We start from the raw sequence: 23,509 nt of genomic DNA, 5'->3' as shown, positions 1-23,509 counted from the left end.
CCTTGATGGTACTTACTGAAAAAGATAAAAAAATAAAAAAAAAAAAACATTGCCGACTCAAATTTCAGTTCTATTTCTCCTTTGCCTGCTTGTGTTTTTTCCCTCAGGTTTGAAGCATGCACCAATGTAACTGCAGAGGTTTATATGCGTGCATACCTTACTCCATGCATCAATGACTGCGGGACATATGGACAGTGCAAGCTCCTGCGAACCAACAACTACCTTTATGCTGCATGTGAATGCAAAGCAGGTAACAATTTATGTGCAGGAGCTGCTGCAGAGCTCTGTGTATTGGCCACTTACTAGAACAACTCTTTTTTTTTTTTTTTTTTTACTTGCTTTGATTTTGTTCCCACTATGAGCTAAATTCAGATGAAGTCATCTACTAATGTCTTTTTTATTTGATTTTAATGCCAGACTAAGTCAGCAGCAGAAAACAATTAATGCCTATCTTCAAGAATCCCTCATTGTTTATTTAGCAGTACATAAGAAGGAAATGCATGACCATTAATGATATTAAATTTTAGATAAAAGAAAACAAAAGAGGTCATATCTGCTGCTAATAATTTTTGATTAATTGTAAAATATATGATGGAGAATTACAGAAAATGGAAATGTCGATGGGTAAGCCGTTTTCCAGAAGTGAACTAACATTACGGCAATTAAATGGTAGGTACCACTGTCCAAGAAGCCTAGCACTAATCTCTTCCTATAAGCTGTTGATGAGACAATAAAACACTCTTAATTACAAACAGCTTTTCAATAAAAGATGAGCTTATGAAGCCAAACAAACCCTGTCCTCAGAGGCTTTTTTTTAAATCCTGCCTTTGATCTTGTTTTATCCGAGCCCGTTTCTCTTCCATTGAATCCATTGTCATACTTCATGTGTGCCTCTGCTTCCTGGCGGAACCACAGCAATCAACACTTGCCCTTGGCCTGTCTTAACTCAGCAAAACCTCAATAATACAGTGTCTTGTAAAAGTGTTGTACACCTTGAACTTTTCCATGTCGCAGCTTAGATACTGGGCAAAATGGACAGAATAATTCATCCAACCATCCATTTTCTTTACACCCTTGTCCCTTAGTGGGGTCGGGAGGGGTGGACAGAATAATTATCACAATATTTTTTTTGTGAACTGAATTCAAAACAATAACCAATGAAGTCAAATCAAGTCAAGTTTATTTGTAAAGCACATTTTAGCAACAAGATAATTCAAAGTGCTTTGCATTATTAAAACATCACACAGTCACCAATTGTGAAACAAGCAATAAACATTTCATTTAGTCAAATGCCATCATCAAACATCAAGTATGTTGATCGATGTTCCATTTAGTATTAACCAAAGGCAATTCTAAACAAATGTGTTTTTAGCCTTGATTCAAAGGAACTCGATGTTTCAGCTGTTTTGTAGTTTTCTGGAAGTTTGTTCCAGAAAACTGCAAGGACGTTACAGCTGGGGTTATGAACTCTGGTTTTAGTGAGAAGGCAAGCAGCAGCATGGTGGAGGTCATAAAACTGCAATCCAGGCTTTGTTCTTGTATAAAGCACTGTTCAATCCATCATGAGGAAATAAAAATACCATGAAATGTGACTGAAATGTTGACAAAGGGAACTAAATGCACAGCATATTTTTTTTACAACTTTATTTGCAAAAACAAATTTGAAAACCATGTATCATTTTCCTAAATCCAGCAGGTTGGTTTATTTCAGTAACATGGGACTCTGGGACTGTAATGCGACTATGTGAAAGAGTTTGAGGAATGTGAATGGTTTTGCTAGGCATCGCATTGGTCAACACTGTGTACATTCAGAGAAAAACAACCAAACAAAGATAGTTTTCCAAACTGTCTTATTCTTTTGGCCCCTTGATGGTGATGTATTGTAACAAAGCAGAGATAGTTGAGAATAGGAGGGTGTTCGCTCCTGGAGGCCCTATTGTGCAAGATAAACAACTTCACACAACTCTGATGTTCCTGATAAAGAGCTGCTGCTGCTGCTGCTGATGATGAGACTCTTATCAAGTCATACATTTTTCATACACTTTAAGAAATGCACAAAATTCAAAGGAAAAGATTTTGAACGGCCCGTTTCATCTCTCATTCAAATTTCTCCCATCTTCCATCCTCAAAAAGATTTAAGACGACTTTCCCAAAGTTCATGCAGAGTTTAACACAGAAGCTCCTTTAGATCTCTCCTTGCTTCCGTCAGGCTACAGCTCTGACAGTGTGTTTGTCTAATAGGCTGGAATGGCTGGGGCTGCACCGACAACTCCGAAGCCTATTCTTACAGCTTCCAGCTCCTCTCCACCCTCCTGCTCTGTCTCAGCAACCTGATGTTCGTCCCGCCTGTGGCCATCGCCATTCGAAGCCACTACCTGCTGGAGGCTTCAGTCTACATCTTCACCATGTTTTTCTCCACTGTGAGTCACTTCTAAATGATTCAGCTGATGACTGAAAGTGCAGCTGAAGCCATATGCTTACTTGCAAAATATATAAAGAATCATGTCATCTTTTTTGTCTGTGCTTGTTGTATGGCATAAAATCCAACCGATCTTTTACTGGTTTTAGGTTAGTGAGCATCAACATTATTTATAATTGTTAAATATGAAAATACTGAGAGGGATTGTTTTTTTAAAGTACTCTCACAACTTTTGCTTCTCTCTGCGATGTTATGAAAAGATCAAAACAAATCAAGCAAGTTATCAGAAAGAGAATTGTGGACCTCCACTAGTCTGGTTCATCTTTAGGAACAATTTAAAGATGCCTGGAGGTGGCACACTCAATCTTTCAATCAATTTTATGCAAGCATAATCAGCATAACAGTATCCAGCCATCATACTGTTAAGGAAGGAAATGTATTCTGTAGTGCGGAGATAGATGTGGAGCAAAATGCATCAGCTACATAGCAAAAGCAGAAGATCTTGTGAAGATTTTGACTAAAGCTAAGAAATGATTCTTATCTACAGTGAAGTGTGTCCTGTACCCATGGCGACTGAAAGCCCATTCAGAGAGGAAGAAGCCATTACTCCAAAAGTAACTTAAAAAGCCAGTGTTTTTAAATCCACACAGGGACAAATGTACACCTTTTTGAAAAAAACACCCCAAAAAATATATACAGTAAAACTGAAGTGTTTGACTGTATTGCCTAAGGAAGAAACTGCTTAGAATACCATCTGTACTGTGAAATATGGGTGGCAGCATCATAGTGTGTTGGTGTTTTGTTTCAGGAGGCACTGGTGCACTTCTCACAATTGATGGAAAGAACATTATGTGAGCATATTGAGGCAACATCTTAAGCTCGGAAAAAATCAGTCTTGCAAATGGAAAATAAGACTAAATATACCACATAATTTGTTATAAAGTAGCCTTGGCAAAACAGGATTAATGTTTTTCAGTGACCCTCCCACAGCCCTGATGTCAGTCCTATAGAAAAAATGAAGGGAGAGCTAAAAAAAAGTTTGTGAGTAATGCAACCTTCAAACTGAACTCAGTTTAGTCCTGTCAGGAAGGATGAGTCATTCAAAAGATTTAACCCAAGGCATACAATTTAAAAGCCTAGTTTAATATTCTTAAGTGACCTAAAACATTAAACATTTAGCTTAATTTAAAGTCAGATAGTTAAAAAAAGGTTATGTGTTTTCACTTCAAACGTTTGGTTTGAAGTCTATATTTTTACATCTCTCTGAAACTTCATTGCTGATTTATATTCAGACACTTTTAAAGAAGACATGAAAAACAAAATAATTTAGTGGTGTTCTGAAGATTAAAATCATCGTCATAGAATGTGTTCTTTGTATTTGGATGCATATAAACATATGTGATGCATGCAGGTAATTTCACACAGTTCATAACAATGGACTCATGCTGTTCTACTGATTGACACCTAATGATAGTCTGGCACAAAAGCAGTGCTGATGACTACATTATGCAAGCGCTTATGGTGGTAAACTGAAAACGAATTACAGTCACAAAGAGGCTTGTTTGAAAATCAGGACCAATTATATATATATATATATATATATATATATATATATATATATATATATATATGTGATAAATGTTACAAGCATGAAAGCATCCAGAACAGGAAATGTGTTTCAGAAATGAGGCTCAGTGGGCAAAACATATTACACAACATGGAATTTTATTATTTGCAAATCACTTAATAATCCAATGCAGTTTATGCTCACCTGTTGCATATCCAGAAGTAGATTTGCTTCCAAGACTTTCTCGCAATTATTAAAATGGTCTTTCTTCCTCTGCTACTTTTTTTGAATCAGTATCCTTCAAACTTTCTCCAGCTAAATTAATTTAAGCTCAAAGTATTTATTTATAATTTCCAAAAGGTATGGTGGAATTTATGGCCAGGCTTACACTCCTTGAAGTTCACACACTCTTTCATGTTCCTATTGAGCAGCAGAGCTGAATATGTAGGTTGCACCCATAAAAAAAAATGCCAGATCTCCTATGTCAGTGTAAAACTGCTCATTCTGCTGTTGACTCTTGTCTTGGGGTTCTGCTACTGCAGGTACCTGATCAGAGCCTGGATAACAGCTCTGGTGAGCATGGACCCTGTTAAAAAAGACATGAGTTGTCATTTGCTGCAAGCATGTCAGGTTTGACTGATCTTGACAAGACCCCTGCCAGAGCCAGCACAAAGCAAATGTGATTCCTGCCGCTTAGGGCCCCAAACTATCAGAGGCCTCCCATAAATGCTTGAAATTCAACATGAACCATAGATCTGAAATTTTCAATTTGTTCAGAAAGAAAATGATTAAATTTGATTTCACAGTTTCAGCATAGATAACAATCTGCCTAGTGACAATCTGAATACTTAACTTTTTCTTTGTGTTGAAGCTTGGTTTTTTAACTAATACATATCAGCAGCAAATAATAGCCAATCATCATGATTGCTTTTAGGCTCAGCCAATTAAATGGCTCAGTCTCTCAGATTTTACCAAATCTGTTGAAACACTGTTAGTGGTGGTGATGCTGTCAATAGGAAGATGGGCCCCTCATCAAATTCTCCTTAAGGCTTCATACAACCCCCTTGCTGTAGGGCAACCTTTAGCGAGTGTTACAGTATTATTTTAAGCACAAGTTTCAAATAGCGAGGAAGATCAGTGACAACCAGCAGCCCAAACAAACAGCACCACATGAAGACCAATTCCTCACCCTGTCAGCACTCAGGAACGGTAGGCAGTCTTGTACAGATTACAGTTTACTGGGTGTCTGACAGCTCTCTACCCCGAGAATCCAAAACACACAGTGCATTCCCAGTCCCTTAGGACTGCTAGGAGGCCTGCCAGGACTACCCTGTGCTGGCAGCCTGATTGCACTGGTGTTGGCAACAACTGGAACTTGATCAGTATCATTTATAAACTTACAAATGCACTTCCTTCCAAATGTGGCACAATTTAAGTGAAAAATGGGATTTAAGTTATGGGATTGAATTACCTTTTTTTCTTCTTTTTTTACTTTTTTAGAGTTTTATCTGTACAAGTGGAAAAAAACATAATTTCTAACTGACATATGGATGATACAAGCTCTCTGTGAGTCCTTCACAGGCTAGTAGAGTGGCCATTCAGAGCAGGTAGTACAAATCTGAATCAACATTGGCCCTCTAGTCTTTGTTTGTACAGGAAATGAATACTGTTGAGCACAAAATTATTTATACCTCTGTCAGATTTAAATCTAAAAATATTTTTATCAACCCAAGAAGTTTGTTTCTGGTGAGAAATAAGACGGGCGTCTCTAAAAAGGTAACAAAACCGTATGAAAGGACAAATGCAAAATATAAGTGAAAATATAATGGTTTTCAGTGAACCTGCAAATAAAAGTGTAAACAGTATGTCTATGATTTGCTTTCAACAGGCCTCAATGTGGTACTCCTAAAGACAATCCAATGCAATCAATTAGGTTTGAAAGTCAATTCATGAGTAAATAGTCATAACACCTGCATAAATAAATAAAGTATAAATGATGCTTTTCTGTGAAGGCTTTAAGTTTGCTAGAGAACAATGTTGGTGAACAAACAGCATCGTGAAGGCCAAGGAGCACAGCAGACAGGTCAGGGAGAAGGTTGTGAAAAAATCTAAAGAACATTAAGATTATAGAAAATAAACTGAAATCCTAGAAGTAGCCATTAGGCTTGCAGAAAGTTTGTCAGAGATTCACAGCTCAGATGAGTCAATCTGTTGACCAGACAACTGTTAGTCATAGTGCATGACTAACAGTGTTCTGGTCAACAGATTGACTCATTTGGAGTTTATGAAACAGCGTGAATAAGAAACAAAGTGAAGTTTAAAGTTCACGTCTTTGATTTGTCCTGATTTGTAAACACAATTCAAAGAGGTGGAAGAAGGTATTATTCAGCAGTGAGACGTGAGCTGGTCAGAACTGATGGAAGAATTCATGATGCTAAATTATCATTTTAAACAGCTGCAACAAAATGGTTAGATCAAAGCATCTATAGTGCATTAGAATGACCTAGTCAAAGTTGAAATCCTAATTAGAATCTGAGGTGAGACTTGGAAAAAGATAATATTGACCCTGGAATCCAATCTGATTCAGCCTAGAATAGTTCGGAGCAAAGAGTTTTCAAAAACGTAATAGTGGTAGAGAAATGCCCCCCGAAAGGTTCTGAAATTTTTCAGATTTTTATAAAAATAAACAAATAATTTAATATAATTGAAAATCATTTCTAACATTTGATTCACAATGCCATGTACTTAGAGGTTATGGTTGTAACATGATGAAATGTGGAAAAAAATGTTTACGAGGCATGAATACTTTCAAAAGGCTGTGTTAGTTTCCCAGCAGAAAGATTTATTTTAAGGAAGTGAAACCATATGGTTAGATGGAGCTCCCATTCCAATGCTCTGGAGAAATTCCTTTTCAAAAAGCTGACAAAAGCTGATAAATTACAGTCCAATTTCCCTTACAAACGTTTTTTTAAGTCTGGCAAAGAACTTAAGTTGAGCTTCAGAAAAGCAGTTCATGCTAGATTTTTCTTTTGTGAAAGTGGAGTGTGTCTATTAGACATTAGTTCTACCAAGAGATATGAAGTCAATTTCTGTATGTTATAAAATTTAAAAACTACAGAGTAAAAATAAATCTGTAATTCAAACTTAAAAAAAGCAAAGCAAAAACTAGAAATTTGATGGGGTAACAGCTGCCTTCTTTGTCTCTTCCCACAGTTTTACCATGCATGTGACCAGCCTGGTATCGTGGTCTTTTGCATCATGGAGTATGACGTTCTGCAGTTTTGTGACTTCCTTGGGTCCCTTATGTCAGTGTGGGTCACAGTTATTGCTATGGCAAGGCTAAAATCCATCATCAAGCAGGTATGTTTGCACTGTATTTCTAAGTAATCAACTAATAAGTAATTTTATGGAAACTTGGCTTCTCTTAACAGTCAATACATGTTTTTCTTTCTTGTCATAAAAGAAAGAAAATGCTGTTTTAAAACTTTTTGTTTTAAATGTTATGTCAAGAACACTACCAAATGTTTGCGATAAAATAAAGGGAACTGCTCGGTGTATAGTATGTGATTGAAATATTTTTTTATAATAATCTGATCAAACTGCTGAAAGTGAAACCATCTTTAAAATATTAGGAGGACTTGGGTAAATTATAAGGAAGTAAATGATGGTACAATATTATTTAGTTTTGTCTTCTGTTAGTTATATGCATTTTTGGTTAACATAAGAATCCCAATACCTAGAAAATAAAATAAAATAAAATTAAGCTGATGCTCATCTGCCACTCCTCCTAGTATCTAATCTTTTTGACTCACAATTTTGAGCAGTTCTGATTAAAAACAAATGCTTTAAAGTCCCTAAATTAAGCAATGAGCTTTTCATGCTAATTATGAAAATGGGTTTTGCGAACATTTTTATTTGATACTTACAAAAAAAAAAAAAGATTTTTTGTTTGGTACAGGAAGTTTTCTCAGACCTAAATGACTAGTTTTCCTTTTTTGTCAAATTTGGTGCAGAATGTTTTTCACTGTTAATTTGGTGCAGGGACATTTATGCAAAAAAATATTGTTAAAAGATATGTGTCTATAAACGCAGAGGTGTATACAGGCAACAGCTTTTTCTGCTACTTCTGTAATTAGACAAATAAAATGAGACGCAACAGGACAGTCCATTAAATGGGTTTTGAGTGTCATTGCCACACACAGCACACATTTATAAAAATGACTACTGACACCATTAATGAAGAAAAAAATGGCTCTAGTTACTAAAAGTGCAGTAAAACCTTCATGAGTGAGAAGCCAAAAGCGGGTCATTTATCACACCATGTAATCAGCGAGCTAAAAATGGAGAAAAACATCACTTTAACCTCTCCCATTGATCAGACGTAGTGTTTTTTTACACCCCCACAGCATATCTGTCAGCCTGATACGAATTGCTGTAACAATCTTGTAATAAGGATTCTTTGACATCACTTTAGTGTATGCATCAGTCTACCTTCAGTCTAGTTCTGTGTGAATAGTACGGCAAGTCAAAGCAGAAAAGTGGGTTCATTTGTATACCACCATTCATGCTGAAGGTAATTTAAAAAATAAAGAAACATCGATAAGAGAGCCGCACTTTAAACACAAAGTAGATTAAAAACCATAATATACATCACATAAAAATTTATAAAATTGCATATTTCGAGTCCATAAATAGGTTAGACATGATTAAAATGATCCAATAAAAACACTTATGCACTGAATGGTAACTTGAAGTAAACGGCAACATTTTCAGTTCTGATTTAATGGAGGCAACAGTTTGTACACATCTAACTTTGCTCTTGAGGTGAAAATATTTGTTTGCTCTGAAATACAACTAAACATAATTCTCTCTACCTCAGTCTATAAGTATATATCATACTTATAGTATATAAGTCTATAAGTATATATCATACTTATAGACTGGTCTTATATTTTCAAAGTGCCTGCTGTGCAAAACATTATTCCATTTTTACTTTTTGTAATGGGTAAAACCTGGGTTGACATAGCTTGATGGCCATAAAATCTGGCTTCAAAACTAAATGTGCTTTCAAGCCTGCTTGAAAACACATTTAGTCTTAAGTTATTAAAATTCATTTATTAAAAAAATCTAATGAAGGAATTGTTTTTTTTAAGGAAGAGAAATGTGTAATCAACCTTGTTATAGCTTGCTGGTAGTCTATTTGCTATTAGGCATGGGTGGGGCAATGCTACATTACTCTATGCTCCATGCAAGCAGAGCAAGCTGCAGTCAGTTTGGCCCTTTGTCTAACATTTCATTTAAAGTTTCATTTAAACACATTTTGGTTGAAAAATGCTGTGTATCTTGACACTGGTAACAAGTCCGTGCCTTTCTTCTCTGTTTTGATGCTTCTATTCATATTTTTCAGATATCCTGTATTACATCATTTTAAATAAAAATCTTCACATACATCATGGAGCATTCCCAATTTTCATCAGCTCTAGATGCTCTAATTGGCTCAGGTATTTACAGAAACAAGCAGTCGTTCTTTAAAATGACAATTATTCTTGGACAGATAGAAATGCCCAGGTATCTGTAATCAGACCTTGGATAGCAATACACTCCACTCGTGTTGTCTTGCTGTGTCAATGAGTGATGAGACGAATAAAACCCAGAACAAAGAGAGATTAGAGTTCTCTAGAGCTGTGTATAGACAAATCTCGCATATGCTTCCGTTCTTAGTTATAAATTAAAAGATCAGTCGTGTTAGAATCTGCGTAGTGTGGCTCTAAATTCTCGGCTTGTTGACATATTGCAGAGAATAAACACTAACAGGTGCACCTTCTCCCTGGGTCACCCCCTGGCTGCACACCAATATGGAGCAGAAAAGTGTGAGTGTAAATGTGTGTCCCTGTCTATAAATGAGACAGAGAAGCGCAGGGCGGTGGGGGCGGAGGCTGGAGGTGGTGAGACGGGGAGGTGTGAGCAGGGGGAAAGTATGAACATCTGCTGTCCTCTCGGGTTTTCATTTTTGCTTAGTTCTGCAGTATGCAGCCACTAATCAAATCGCACATGTCAGGACTGGCAAGAGGAACCGTGCACGCTTGTGTACTTGAAAAGAGACAATGTGTGTGTTTGTGGGTGTGCGTGTGTGCGTTTGTTTGTAATACCTTGTGGGGACGAGTTTCCTGACATATACTACGTTGTGGGGACCAATTGCTCCTTGTGGGGACCGGAACCTGGTCCCCACAAGGGGAAACCCTGTTTTTGGGTCAGGGGTCAGATTTAGGACTAAGGTATGAATTGAGTTTTGGTTAGGGATAGGGTTAGGTATGTGATGGTTAGGGTTACGAAAAGGGTAAAGGTCAGGTTTAGGCTGTAGAAATGAACGGAAGTCAATGGAAAGTCCCCACAAAGATAGCCACGCAAGCGTGTGTGTGTGTGTGTGTGTGTGTGTGTGTGTGCGTGCGTGTGTGTGTGTGCGTGTGTGTGTGTGTGTTTATCTATGTCTAGGACTGCCGCAGCAGTAGAGGGTAAAGGACCTTTCATTTTCTGATTGCGTCCATGTGTGTGTGCAGCTCATATGAGATTCACAAAGCCTTAAAAGTTCCTACAAATTTGTCAGCAGAATATCTTACCAGTCTGCAAACAGAAAGCGCTCTGGGTCATTTGTTAATCTCACTTTGCTAAAGGTTACTAGTCAGTATTATTAATATGAAGGAAAATAATAGTTATCTTTGTTGGAGTAATAAAAAGATTGTTGTGACTACATTATTTGGTGACCTTTTTACAACGATGCATGAATAATTAATAATTAGAGAAAATTAGCCAGATGATCTGATTTCCATCAGTCTTTGCATCTTGTGTTTCTTCATTCGCCTATCAGGTCTGTTATTGATAAAACAGTACTGTGCAAATATTTTGCATTACAAAACAGATTACTTGAAATAAATGTTTATTTCAAAAAATCTCTACCTTTAGCGCATCTTTATTTAAGATCTTTGCTGCAATCTCATTAGAGTATAAAAGATGTAAACATTACCCTAATATGACAATGATTAAAATGATGTTATTAATACAAATGTTCTAATATATGTCATTTCAGCAGCAGGAGGAATAGTTGTAACTTTCTATTTGCATAAAATCATCTTGATCATGGTATATATTTTGTTCTAAATTATGTGTAAGTATTTTTTATTTGTGATCGTCATACTGGGTTATTAATGAATTATGAACATAGATAACAAGAAAAAATCTTAAGCTTATGATTTGGTTGTTTACAATTTTCTTCAAGGATATATTGGGTAAAAATGTAAGAGATAATGACCCCTGACTGGTAGATATTTTGGAAGTCAGAAAACGGTGCAGAAAATCTTGCAGCAGAAAATTACCAGATTAAATTAATGTATCATTTTTTAACCTAAGTGCACAACAAAGTTAATCCAAAATGCCCTGAGGCAGACAACTTGTTTTATGTACTCAAATAACAAAATTACAAGGGTTCGAAAAGACAAAACTTCAAAGCAATTAAATCAGCTGATCAAACTGGTAATCATTCCTACAGAAAAGCCTGGGCTGATGATTAAATATTAAAAAGCAACTGAAGTCCAAACAGAAGACCTTAGCTAAACCTTAAAATATCCTTAGAAGAAAGATTGACTTCTTCTTGGAAGTAGAATACAAAGGAGTTCCTGAAACTCCAGGCTCACAGCTTTTCAAGAGCATGCAAATTATATAAATTTACTGTAATTTCTGGTAAAAATATCTTTGAGTTGAAGCAAAAAAAAAAAAAAAAAAACTGCTACAATACATCTCATGCAGACACTCTGTGATTATTCTTAAAGAGCTCAACAAATCAGCTCTGTTAAGTCATAGTAGCCAATAATGGAAGCAGGTCAAAAGAGCATGCAAAACCAATAAAATCAGAGCAATGACCTACCAAAGGTTACACACAAGGTGTCTAACATTATTAAATTCTTAATTAGCTCCATGACCCTACATTTAATAAATAATGTGATTAGCCTGAAACCTGTGCTGTCCATGTTCCCACTTATTAAATTTTAACTGACTTTGGAACATGTTTTGCCCAGTAAGGCAGTGCACTCTTGCAGTGCCATTTAATTCACACGCACACACATCAGAACATGTTACTGTACATTGCGAGGCATGAAAATATGGGTTGCTGATAAAAATAGGCTAACACCAGAGGACAGGAGTTTGCTGTAGCTCATCTGTCACAGTGACTGATAATGATTCATTATAGTAAAAAAAAAAAAAAAAAGCCTTGACTATGAGCATCAGAGCATTCATGCCTGTATACAATGCATGCATTTTTTGGGCACCTCTGTATGATCCAGCAGCGCGGTATGACTGATGATCGGGCTGCACAGAGTCCTCAGGCTGCACCGCAAAGCTCCTTTTCTCCTTGGTCTGTGTCAATTAGTCGTATTCTCCTGCAGGCAGGTCATCCCCTCCCAGCTCCAAACTCCCTGGTTTCTCCTCACATTGTCCACCAGACACAAGAATGCAGGCTAAAGTCTTCCTGAAGCCTGTGTATACAACATATTGATTTTTTTACCCCCCTACTCTCATTTTATCTCTTTGTTATCTTGTGGCTTTATCTTGAATTGTGAATTGGGGAAAACAAGAATAAAAAAACAACTTTTACTGTCTATTGCATGGGGCTTAGTGTTCATATTTTATTTCTACTGTTATTTTGTGCCGTCCACTCTCACAGCCTTGTACATTTTTTCATTTTTTAGGTTCTTCAAAAGGAGCTTTGGGGTTTGGCCTCAACTTGGTAAAAGTCAATGCCTCTCTGATGAAGCAAACTGACAAGACATTTAATCATTTTCTTTATCTCTGTGAAAATTGGTTATTGTCTGTAGGTAACTAACAATTTCAAAAATATAAAATATACCACATCAACACAAAAAAATGAGCAGATGCATCACCTACATAGATTTCACATTAATTTTGAATATTTATTTTATTCCAAATGACACCATCACTCACATTAATGATATTTGAAAAACAAAGATTAGAAAGTTTGAAATTGTAATCTAACCAACATACTTCAATACAGTTTACAAATAATTATATAAATAGGTTTGCCTTACCAAATTTGAAAGAAACACACTTTTTGTAGCCACTTTTCTAATCGGATAAGGTAGAGTTTACTCTGGTTTACTCTGTCTTACAAACCTGACATTTAATCGTAGTTGATACATTCTCAGTTGGGTTGAGGTTGGTGCCATATCTGAAGTTTCATCGTAACCAACACCCCAGTCTTTCTCTCCGTACCATAAAACTACCATAAAACTTTTCTCCAGAAACATTTAGCTTTCCCATGCGGCCAGCTTCAAATTTAGAAATGTCCTTGGCGATGCTACACTCACTTCTCTGTAAATACTGGCAGTAGTTTATGATGGGTTTGGACCTTAGAGGTTTGCGGATTGATTTCCATCTTCCAAACAACTTTCCTGTCGTCTTATGGTGATATATTGGGTCTGCTACATTAAAATTAGAAAGAATTGGCTATCAAACAGAACAACAATTCGCCATCAGAACAGTTTTTGGTTTCTCCGAAGCAGATTAACATTAAGGGTGTTGAACTGGCGGTTAAAATTGTGGGCTATGTTTAAAAAGTCAGGGCCAAAAAACAATTTTAAGTGAGCCTAAAATGTTTGACCAAAAGAGAATTCAGATCTCCATCTAGAATTGGCTCAGGTGTTTGATGGCTATGAAAAGTGTGTGACTTCTGTATCTCAAATCTAATTCTTGCCTCTAAACATTCCTTAAATTGTGATTTATTTTAGTCCCACTACTGAAAAAGAAATGTTTGAAGGCATTATTCAGAGCCCAAAATTTGACATTTATGTCCATGATCAGGTAATTTATACCAGAATTTTAATAAATTTAATTAAAACTTGATAAAGACAGAAAGATATAAAACATTACGAGAGACGCCACATTACTCCAGAGATTAAATTACTAAAACAAGGTTGAGCAAATTGTCCTCCAAGCCTCCAAGGTTACACTGTGCAACCACAGCAGAGATGGAAGCGAATCCCTTTATTGATGATGGTTTTGAAAAATTTGACGAATTTTACAGAAACACGGCAGAAACTCTTGAACAAATGTTTCATTACCATTATAAATCCTAAAATAAATATCATGCTGTTTCAGTTGTCACAATGTACTGTAGGACAGTGGAGTTCTAGTCTTTTATATATTTTCACAATCTGCAGGAAAACAAATTCAGTAAAGTCATTATCTTGCACAAATTACAAAAAAAAAAAAATAATAAAATACAATTCAGACCAATCAATAATAGGAGACGTGCTTTTGCCTCACTACACAATCATCCTTGTATTTATTGGTGATGAGATGATTTGAACAGTGTTTATGGGGGACAGTTATTGATCAGTGTGTGTGTGTGTTTGTTTTTTTCTATCCTGTGAAGGTGCTGTATCTGCTGGGGGCGATGTCTCTGTCCATGGCTCTGCAGCTGGACCGTCACGGTCTGTGGAACCTGCTGGGACCTAGCCTGTTCGCGCTGGGCATAATGGCTGTAGCATGGGTAACGGGATTTCCTCTGCTCAGATTCAGGCCATTTCTCATTAAATCAAGTTAATTTCCCCATTAGATTTCATTGCACTTGGGGGAAAATTCTAAAATAGATGTGATCAGATGGGTGAAGGTGTCTTCTTTTTTTAAGGGATTATAAAAGCTGCCTTAAACTACTTCAAGTAATGCTTTATATAAAGTTATTTGTTGAAAAGAATTTCTGAAAGCCGCACAGTTTGAATCCCGTCTTTCAGATTCACAGTTATCTACACAGCTCTGAATGCATTACAAAGAGGTTTTCCCAGAGGATGAAAGACAATTATTTCAACGCATCTGTGCTTAACATTCAAAGCCGCGCTGGTTCAAACATGCAGAAGAAACGTGTTTTCTGCGCTGTCCTCCTAATGTTCCATGTGCTAGAAGGTGTTAAAGCATTTAATCTATCATGTAAGCCAATTGAGGACTAGAACATGTGTGTGTGTGTGTGTGTGTGTGTGTGTGTGTGTGTGTGTGTGTGTGTGTGTGTGCGTGTGTGTGTGTGTGTGTGTGGATAAAAACTAGAGTTTCTGACCAACATAGCTAGTTTATATTAGCATGGAAGAGGCTTTAAAAGTTTTTCTGCCTGTGGGGTATTAGTCATGGCTTGTAGTTCCATTATAACTCTGCGTGTACTTTCACTGACTCTTCGAGTCATAATGTGCTCCCTGAACTGAGAAGATAAAAATAATAGTCTTTCAGGGAGGATTCTTGGAAAAAAAAAACAAACATAGAGCCTTTAACACCAACCCCTCTAGATGTGAGTCTGGAAACAAGTTTGTTGTTTCCATGGAGAAAAAAAAACAAGTGTTGAATAAAATGTAGGAGTTTCATTTATGAGAGTTAGTTTACTGTTTGCTGAAGGATCCCTTGAAACTAGAAGAGTATTTAAATCTTCCCTGCAAAGACTTGTGTTTGAGCATAAAGAGGACAAAGCATTATTATAATCCAAAGCAAAATCGGTTATTATTTTTCAATGCAAAACAAATTACCAAAAACATTGAAAGTTAATACATCTATTTGAGATTTAGTGTAGATTGTGATTGTTCCTTAACATTCATACCTCTCTCCATATAATTTGGTAATTATCTGTTTCTACAAAAGTCCAATAAACGCTGATCTAAAACTAAAACTGATCCATTATCATGTATTCTACTTCACAACTTGACTACATCAAACAATAATTCAGTCATATCTTTAAATGCATTACTATCTGGTGGTCTCATGCAACCAACAGGAGAATCAGAAGAATTTATTGTCATTGTCAGAAAGACAATGAAATTGCAGACAAACAGTGGGAATACCAAGCAAAGTCATTTACAGACATTGAGTAAATAACTTCTGTAATATGCATAGAGCTACAAATAAATGTTCCTTTGTTGATTCTTGAGAAAATGCTTCTTTAACTTAAATTCAAAGCCTCCTTCCTTTTTCCCAGCACACGGCCAGCAAAAGAGACTAGAAATATACTAATTTGTAGATTTTCAAATTAGCATTTCTTTTACCTACAATGAGCACTGTAAGTGTGCAGCATCTTACAATGTTGATGACTGTATGTGTATGATCTCTGGAATACATTTCATTACTGCACATTAATGTTGTCAGCAGTTATTGACATAAACTTGGATCACTCTGGCAGTTCAAATCTGATGTTGAATCTCGGCAGTTTCACAGCAGCTGCTGCTACATTTGGTCCTGCTTTTTTCGGCTGAACATCGTCTGTTTCGGTGTGAAGGTACACTGGTGAGCGCTCCAGTTGTATCAGTCCAGCTCATCAGCTGATTATAATCCCACTGGAGTCATTTAAAAAAATCTAAGAGACACGGAAAGCACAGAAACATGCTGCTTTTGATTTTGCTTAAAATCCTAAAGGTTTTCTTTATTGTTGGTAGCGCTAAAGCAGAGCAGCTGCATGAAGACTGGGCCACCTGTGAGTGCTTTGAAATGAGGTAGCAACCCATGGCAGCAGCTGTTTCTTCTTGATAAGAGACTAAGCGTTCGTACCAGACTCCAAAAATACACCAGGTCACTAGTTGCTGTTTTGTAAATTGGTTGCCAGAGGTGTCTGAGTACTTGCTGTATATAGCAACAAGCTTAATGACTTGGCAACATTGGATGTTTGCATCCCGCATCTCTAGCATATCTGTTTGAATGACAAAACCAGAGAGGTCCCTGTGGAGCCAGTCAAAAACAAAAGCACAGCTTTGCTCTGCCTGCAGGTGTACATAATGCAGGTGTAAATGAATTAAAGCTAAACACAGATAATTTATATAATATGCCATAAGAAAACTGTATACTGTAAAGACTCCTGTGCTTTAAAATCTTTCTTAAAAGGTTGATTTACTGGTTTACCAAATACTAGCAGATTCCTGTTTTCAGTCAATTTTCTGTAGGCACTGGCAGATTTGTAATTTAATTATAAATGTCATGTTGTCATGTGCAATTTAACAAATACAAACTCCAAGCATTAGCTTTTTGTGTATTATGACAAGCTCAACATAATAAAAGTCTAAACTCTGAGACAGCATTTCTAATCTTTCCCTGACAAATAAAAATTAGCTACAAAACTGAACTCCTCACAGCAACTTCTTAAAAAAAAAAAGAAAAAGAAAAAAAAAAGAAACTTACTTGGATCTACTGCTAATGTCGCAGGATTTAAAGATAAACCTGTGCAACTGCTTTGATTACTTGACAATTAATAATTTATAGGCTGTTCGGCTGAGAACGTCTGCATTTCAACAGTCTTCCCTCCGCGCTGCGCCTCTCGGATTGAGCGCCACGCGTTCTCTACAAGAGCCCTTTCATTTCAGCTTGTCATGTTTCTGCAAAGCTTGGCATTCTGAATGCTCCCAGACACCACCAAATTAGATCAGTGAAGCGGAGGGCACAGAGCGTCTGCTGCTGCCGCTGCGTAGGGGTGTCATTAGCAGTAAGAGGAAGGGGAGCGGTTCCGATCAGTCAGTTCCAAAATATCCCTATTTCTCCAAACTAAATGAAGTCTCTGACTGGAGGGTGAAAAGACTCTCCCAGTTTAGAATTGTTTGCTTTAACAAAAAAAAAAAAAATGCAGCACAGAAGGGAACTGAACAGCTAAAATACATTTTGTTTTTCACTTCACACAGATTATTAGTCTTCAATCTAAACTGTATTCTGCATAATAATTTAATCACAGCCATTTCCTGCAAGAGTATTTGTAATTATTTTTGCGTCTAATGTAGAGCGCGCATTTCCCTTGATAACATCGCCGTTCTTCACGGTAACATTTTCTGGAAGATCTTTAAGAAATCCAAGTAATCAGTGCTCAGGAGCTGATGAAAATAGAGATGGAGTGAAATGAAATGTTGAAGTGTTTTTGTGCTGTGATTGTGGCGCTTCTGGGAACAAATGAGCACAATCTGTTGATTAAAACAAACAGAGACACCATATCCAGTTACTGCAAAACAAAACATGAGGATACATGACAGGATAGATAAGAGACTGAGTAACAAGTCAAATCCATCTGCTGATCAGTCTGATGCACGTGGTGAGGAATACAAAACCCTCAGAATAACACAAGTGGAGATTATTAAAAAATCACTGTCCCTCAGCTCCTCAAGTTAGAACTGTCCTTATCTAAAATCCTACTTTAATTATGTGCGAGCTCCAACTCCCATGACCTGTCTCAGAATTGCCCACTCTACATGAAAAGAAATAAATATGGATATTAACAAGTCCGTTTATGCTTTTTTGTGCCATGCTTAGGCATTTTCCACAATAGTTACTTGAGCAGGTTCTGCTGCAGCTCTATGTTTCACAGCTGACACGAGGTTCTTGACAGACATGTTCTTAGTTTTGAGGTCCAAATAATTCTGACTCACCTGTCTAATGATCATTATTCCGAAAGTTTTGAGTTCTATCTTTCAGACATCAATCTAGCCTTCACGTTTTTCTGAGAGAGTAAAGTTTCCTCTTTGCACTCGTCAAATAAAAAGATAAACATGTGCAGTTCACTCTCACCTCAACAGTCAGGAGCAAACCAAACGTAAAAGATTTAAACAGGACAAAAGTAGAGACGGTCTAATCATGCGCACCTGACATGAAATGCTTAGGTGTGACATGAGTGAGAATGTATGGTTTTTATATAGCATAGCTTAATCTGCAGACTTTCTTTTCCATATGATGTGAAATAATCTAATATTTTCTATATAATTGAAACTAACACAAGATTTTTCTGTGTTTTTAGTTTTATTGTAAAAATGCTATTTGTGGCTTTTCGTAGATTCATGCCAGCATTATATTTAAAATAAAAAAAGACACCAAATATGACTCGGTATATTCTGAACATAATTCTGGGTAAAGCTTACAGCAGCACTGACATGCTTTGTTTGGTGATCCTATCAGACGGTGCGCACCATCCGCCGCCGGCGCTGCTACCCGCCCACCTGGAAGCGCTGGGTCTTCTTCCTGTTCCCCGGCACCATGATCGCCACATCCGCTGTGGCTCTGTACGCCTTCGTGGAGACGGAGGAGAACTACTTCTACATCCACAGCATATGGCACATGCTGATCGCAGGGAGCGTGGGCTTCCTTTTGCCGCCTCGTGCCAAGCCAGACGCCAAGGTGACCCCGCTGAAGCGCAAGCGGGGCTGCGGCTATCAGCTGTGCGTGAACGAACACGAGGAACTGGGCCTGGTGGACCCAGGCATCATAACCATCAACAGCATCTGTACCAGCTGATAAACTCCACGTTCACTACTTTTTACCTTAGAGACACTTCATTGCCTTCTTTTACTGCAGAAATTCACACATGGAAATTAAGCCACAGAACTTTAAAAAGAGGAAGAAGAAAAAAAATGTAAATACTTAAATCCTAATGTGACACTGAAATTTTTTTTTTCTGTTGTAATGGTCATGGTAATTATGATCAGTATGTAATTATTATCTATAGTTGAAGTTCTGATGAATTGTGGGTGTATAGTGACACAGTGTTGCTTGTGAATATGTATTTAAAGTCAAAGCTGAAACACTGCTGCTATCTGACGGTGACTGTAAATCTGCTTCTGTTGGTTATTTATTGCTGGTCTTGTAAGCAGGCCGAGAGCTGTAGTGTGGGAAGGAAGGTACGGGTTGCTGGTAAACGGTGGACATAGATGGACGTTTACCAAGGGCACGGCTTTTCTGAAATTCTTTTAAGATATATCTTTTGCACTGAGACACAAAAATGTTAGTCTGTAAATTTTTATAACAACAATGGGCATCACAAATGTAAAACCTAGCTGTCATGTGGAATGTTAGACTGTCTTTTGCAAATGCAATGTATCACTTTTACACGAATGTGCTGAGTGTTCTTAGAGGAAAAAAAAAATACCAAACCTCCTTAAGGAGAAGAAAAAGGCAGGAATACTTAAAAGGATAGATTTTTTTATTTATTTATTTTTTTGTTAATGAGGTTGTAAGGTGTACTCGTCAACATCTTACCAACAGCTAAATGCATTCTGAGGGACCTCAGTTGGAGAATTACTGAAAAATTTTCTTATAAGGGGAAGAGCCGTTATGGTCAATTTTCCATCAGTTCCGATTCTGGCAAATAGTGAAAAATATGTTTTTCACACTGTCACACATATTTACCTTGGATTCAGATTTGTAATTATGTGAAACTGCAGCATGTGTAGTCATAATGCCATAGTTATTGTTTGGACATGTCACAACTGACCTCCAATGTATACAGCATATTTTCACCACTGCAAATTAATTGATATATATTCTTCACCAGTGATACAGCAATGGAGAGATAACATTACTAAATGTTACATGATGCAGAAACTGTCTGCACTGATGGTTTAACTTTGTCATGTTGAATACCTGCGGTTACTGACACAGCAGGGAACTTGGACCAATGTTCTAATCAATTCATTAAACCTTTGATCTACAGTAAAGCATTACATTTTCACCAAGATAGTCATGGCATTGAGTATGGGGAAAACATCCTGTAAAACAATATAACTTGCTCTACTCTAACTCCGCAACTGATTTTGCACATTTCATCAATACACATGGAATATTTGTAATGGGCCATTACACAAGTGATACATGCCTACACCAGACTTTACATTTCACTGGATGCATTTTATTATTTCACATTTCAAACCAGATAAAAATTTGTTTCATTTCAAAATGACAGAGCAGCAGCACAACAACCTACATGCCTTCCTCTAACTTATGATCCCATTGAGACTCATGTGGCTACACACCTGAATATGATGGAATCCATAGGAGACTATAGCTACTTTTCTTTCAAATGAAATGTTAACAATACAGAAAACATTTTTTTTTCTGTTAAGGCAGGGAAATTAAATATGTGAGTCCATTGGAGTCTCATGGGGGACTTTTGGCCATGAAGGTTTCCAGAGGGAATATCTGGCATCACGTAAAAATGCTAAAGCAGTCAAACATTTTGTTACTGCTCTGTCATGTTTCCAGAACTCTAATTAGCACATTATTGGAGAATAATTAACTTTTACAACAGTTTTGTTTTGTAATCAGCAATAATCCATGTAATCAGTGACTTTTAAGTTTGTAAAATTCTGATCACAATTTAATGTTTGATAAATAGTTTTGAAGTTGTTTAGAAAATTCATGATATTTGTATCACAAATTAGTAAGTTTTTGTTTTCCAAGGAGTTCAGACATGCATTAGCAGTATAAAAGGCATATTACAATAAAAAAAAATAAAATACTGGATTACAAAAATGTTCTCAAAAAGAAAATGTCCAAATATTCAAGTCAAAATACTACTTTTCTGGAAATTTGTTAAAATTGAATTTCTTAAAATTTGCATTGCTTTTTTATACAGTCAAGCAGAGAAAATATCCCTTGGTATACTCCAAATATAATTCTAATCAGTTTATCCAGCATTTTTTTTCTTATCATCCTATCATACATTGTGAACAATCCTTTGCAGACGCTGCTGTTTCTTTGCAAAACATCACGCCACAAACACTTAACACACAGGGGTTAAACATGCAAACATTTTCAAGAAACTATTTTAAAAATGTAAGGATTTGCATTTGTATGCATAGTGGAAATATTCTCTGGAAATCTTTCAGCTCGGCTCCCTCGTGAGAATTTTAAGTTGATTCTCCAAACTGATAATGATTTGTGTTTTGACCACTTAAGATGATGACTACTCTTACCTACTCCTCAAAGCAATGCTTCAAAAACAACAGACTATTCTTTTAAGAGACCTCAGACGTAGACCTTTCCTCGCCACTCTTTTTCTGACAGGACCTCTGTGACACCACATTCATGAACAATAAATGTTTTCTTTCTTTGCCTCGGTATCACTTTGCTGCTCTCAAAGCTTTTAAACACTGCACAACTGGTGAAATCTCTCACTAAGACATCACGTTGCCATTCTTGGCCCTAATGGAAGCCAGTGGTTCTCAGACAGTGGGATGAAATGCTGTCAGCGGCATCCTCTCAGGAATAGAGCAGGAGTGGAGATAAATAATTCTTCTATACAAGCAACAGATTCAAGGCAGTTCCAGCGAATGCTGTCGATATGTGGCTTTTTTTTCCCTTCCTTTTGGAAGAAAAAGCAGAGTTGTGAGACTTTTATGAGTCTCTGCTATGTTCCCCCTCGGTGTGATCCATCATTTCCCTGTGCACACCAGATAGTTACGAGAGTGTTTCAGGAAGGCTGAAAGGATTTATTATTTTAGCAATGCACAAGGTAAGCGGTGACTGTACCTGGACTTGATGTCACACATGGAGGTAACGATTGCTGTTGAAGGTATAGTTTGACATTTGGGAAATCGTACTCGCCCTCTTTCATGTTATAGAGGGACTGCCGTTGCTCTCACAATGTTAACAGCTACAGCTTTAAAAAAAATAAAAAATCTTTTAGCCGAGAACAAAAGGTTGGAAACGGCTCAGCTCGGTTTGAGCTGGTTAGACAGAACAAATAAAAATCTTTAGAAGTATGGTTGCCATAGTTTCAAATTTAACAAACAAGCAAATGCTGGAGCGGTATCGATTTCCCTCTGCAATAAAGTAGATGAGCGCATTTGCCAAAAATGTCAGTCTATTCCTATTAGAATAATAAAAATTGTAAAACGAAAAAAAAAATCAATGTTAGGGTTCTTTTTTTTAAATAATTTAGCAAGTATTTAAATCCAAAGCTATGAATAAGTCACACACATGCATACTAATCGGCCAGAATAAATAGCATCCTTTTTCTTTTTGCTTTTGTAAGCAAAGAAGTTCTTCCCGGAATAAGATGCAGGATTACTCCACCACCACTGCAGCTAATTACACCAGATTTTTGCCCTGTGTTTGCCTATTCAGCTTTGAAAACATGACAGAATCAGGTCACACGAGGCCAAACAAAGTCCTTATATTTACTGTTTTCCTCTATCCGCAGATATTTTCTCCCCTTGACAAATCTGTAAGCAGTGTATGGCTTTAGCCTTTAATAAGAAAGAGGCCATATGAGCAATGCTAAAAGCCTTATGCCTTTCATAAAATTTAGATGAATCATACCTTGATATCATTTGTAGTATTTTAATTTACAGAGGATTACATATTAACCACAAGTAGCATCCAACACAATTTTGCTTTCATATGTTCATCAAAAAGAAATGCAAATTAGCCCTCTTTGCTATTTTTTTCTGGAATGATTATGTTAATAACAAAGGAGACAATGGAAAATCCAAAAAAATAAAGTCAGATCTCTCAATCGGATCAAAATATAAATATGAATACTTTTTATATATTTTTATTTCTCAGTGATATTCATAAAAAGCAGGGAATTCCTGTAATACAAAACTCAGTATCTCAAATGGAGAGCGCACCCCTTGGCACAAATAAAAGGCTTGTAGCTGTGTCTAATGAGACAAATCAGACCCAGATGACAAGGTTCCACATATTAAAATTTCAAACAGGGGATATTTATGTAGTTA

General features: G+C 36.8%; 1 protein-coding gene across 1 annotated transcript in view; it reads left to right on the top strand.

Annotated features, from left to right (window-relative positions):
• Nucleotides 1-20,485, top strand: part of tmem8b (transmembrane protein 8B) — a 49,082-nt gene extending 28,597 nt beyond the window's left edge. Inside the window, exons 9-13 of the mRNA XM_015000495.2 lie at nt 108-250; nt 2,242-2,420; nt 7,200-7,346; nt 14,431-14,547; nt 18,951-20,485. Of these exons, the coding sequence (XP_014855981.1) occupies nt 108-250; nt 2,242-2,420; nt 7,200-7,346; nt 14,431-14,547; nt 18,951-19,286 (922 nt within the window). The 3' untranslated portion in view covers nt 19,287-20,485. The remainder of the gene's footprint in view (nt 1-107; nt 251-2,241; nt 2,421-7,199; nt 7,347-14,430; nt 14,548-18,950) is intronic.
• The last annotated feature ends 3,024 nt before the right edge of the window (nt 20,486-23,509 follow it).

Source organism: Poecilia mexicana, unplaced genomic scaffold (assembly GCF_051168715.1).
Source record: "Poecilia mexicana isolate PSO_F unplaced genomic scaffold, ASM5116871v1 scaffold_9, whole genome shotgun sequence".
Lineage (NCBI taxonomy): Eukaryota > Metazoa > Chordata > Actinopteri > Cyprinodontiformes > Poeciliidae > Poecilia > Poecilia mexicana.
Note: the sequence above shows the minus strand (reverse complement) of the source record. Positions and strands in the feature narration are given on the sequence as shown.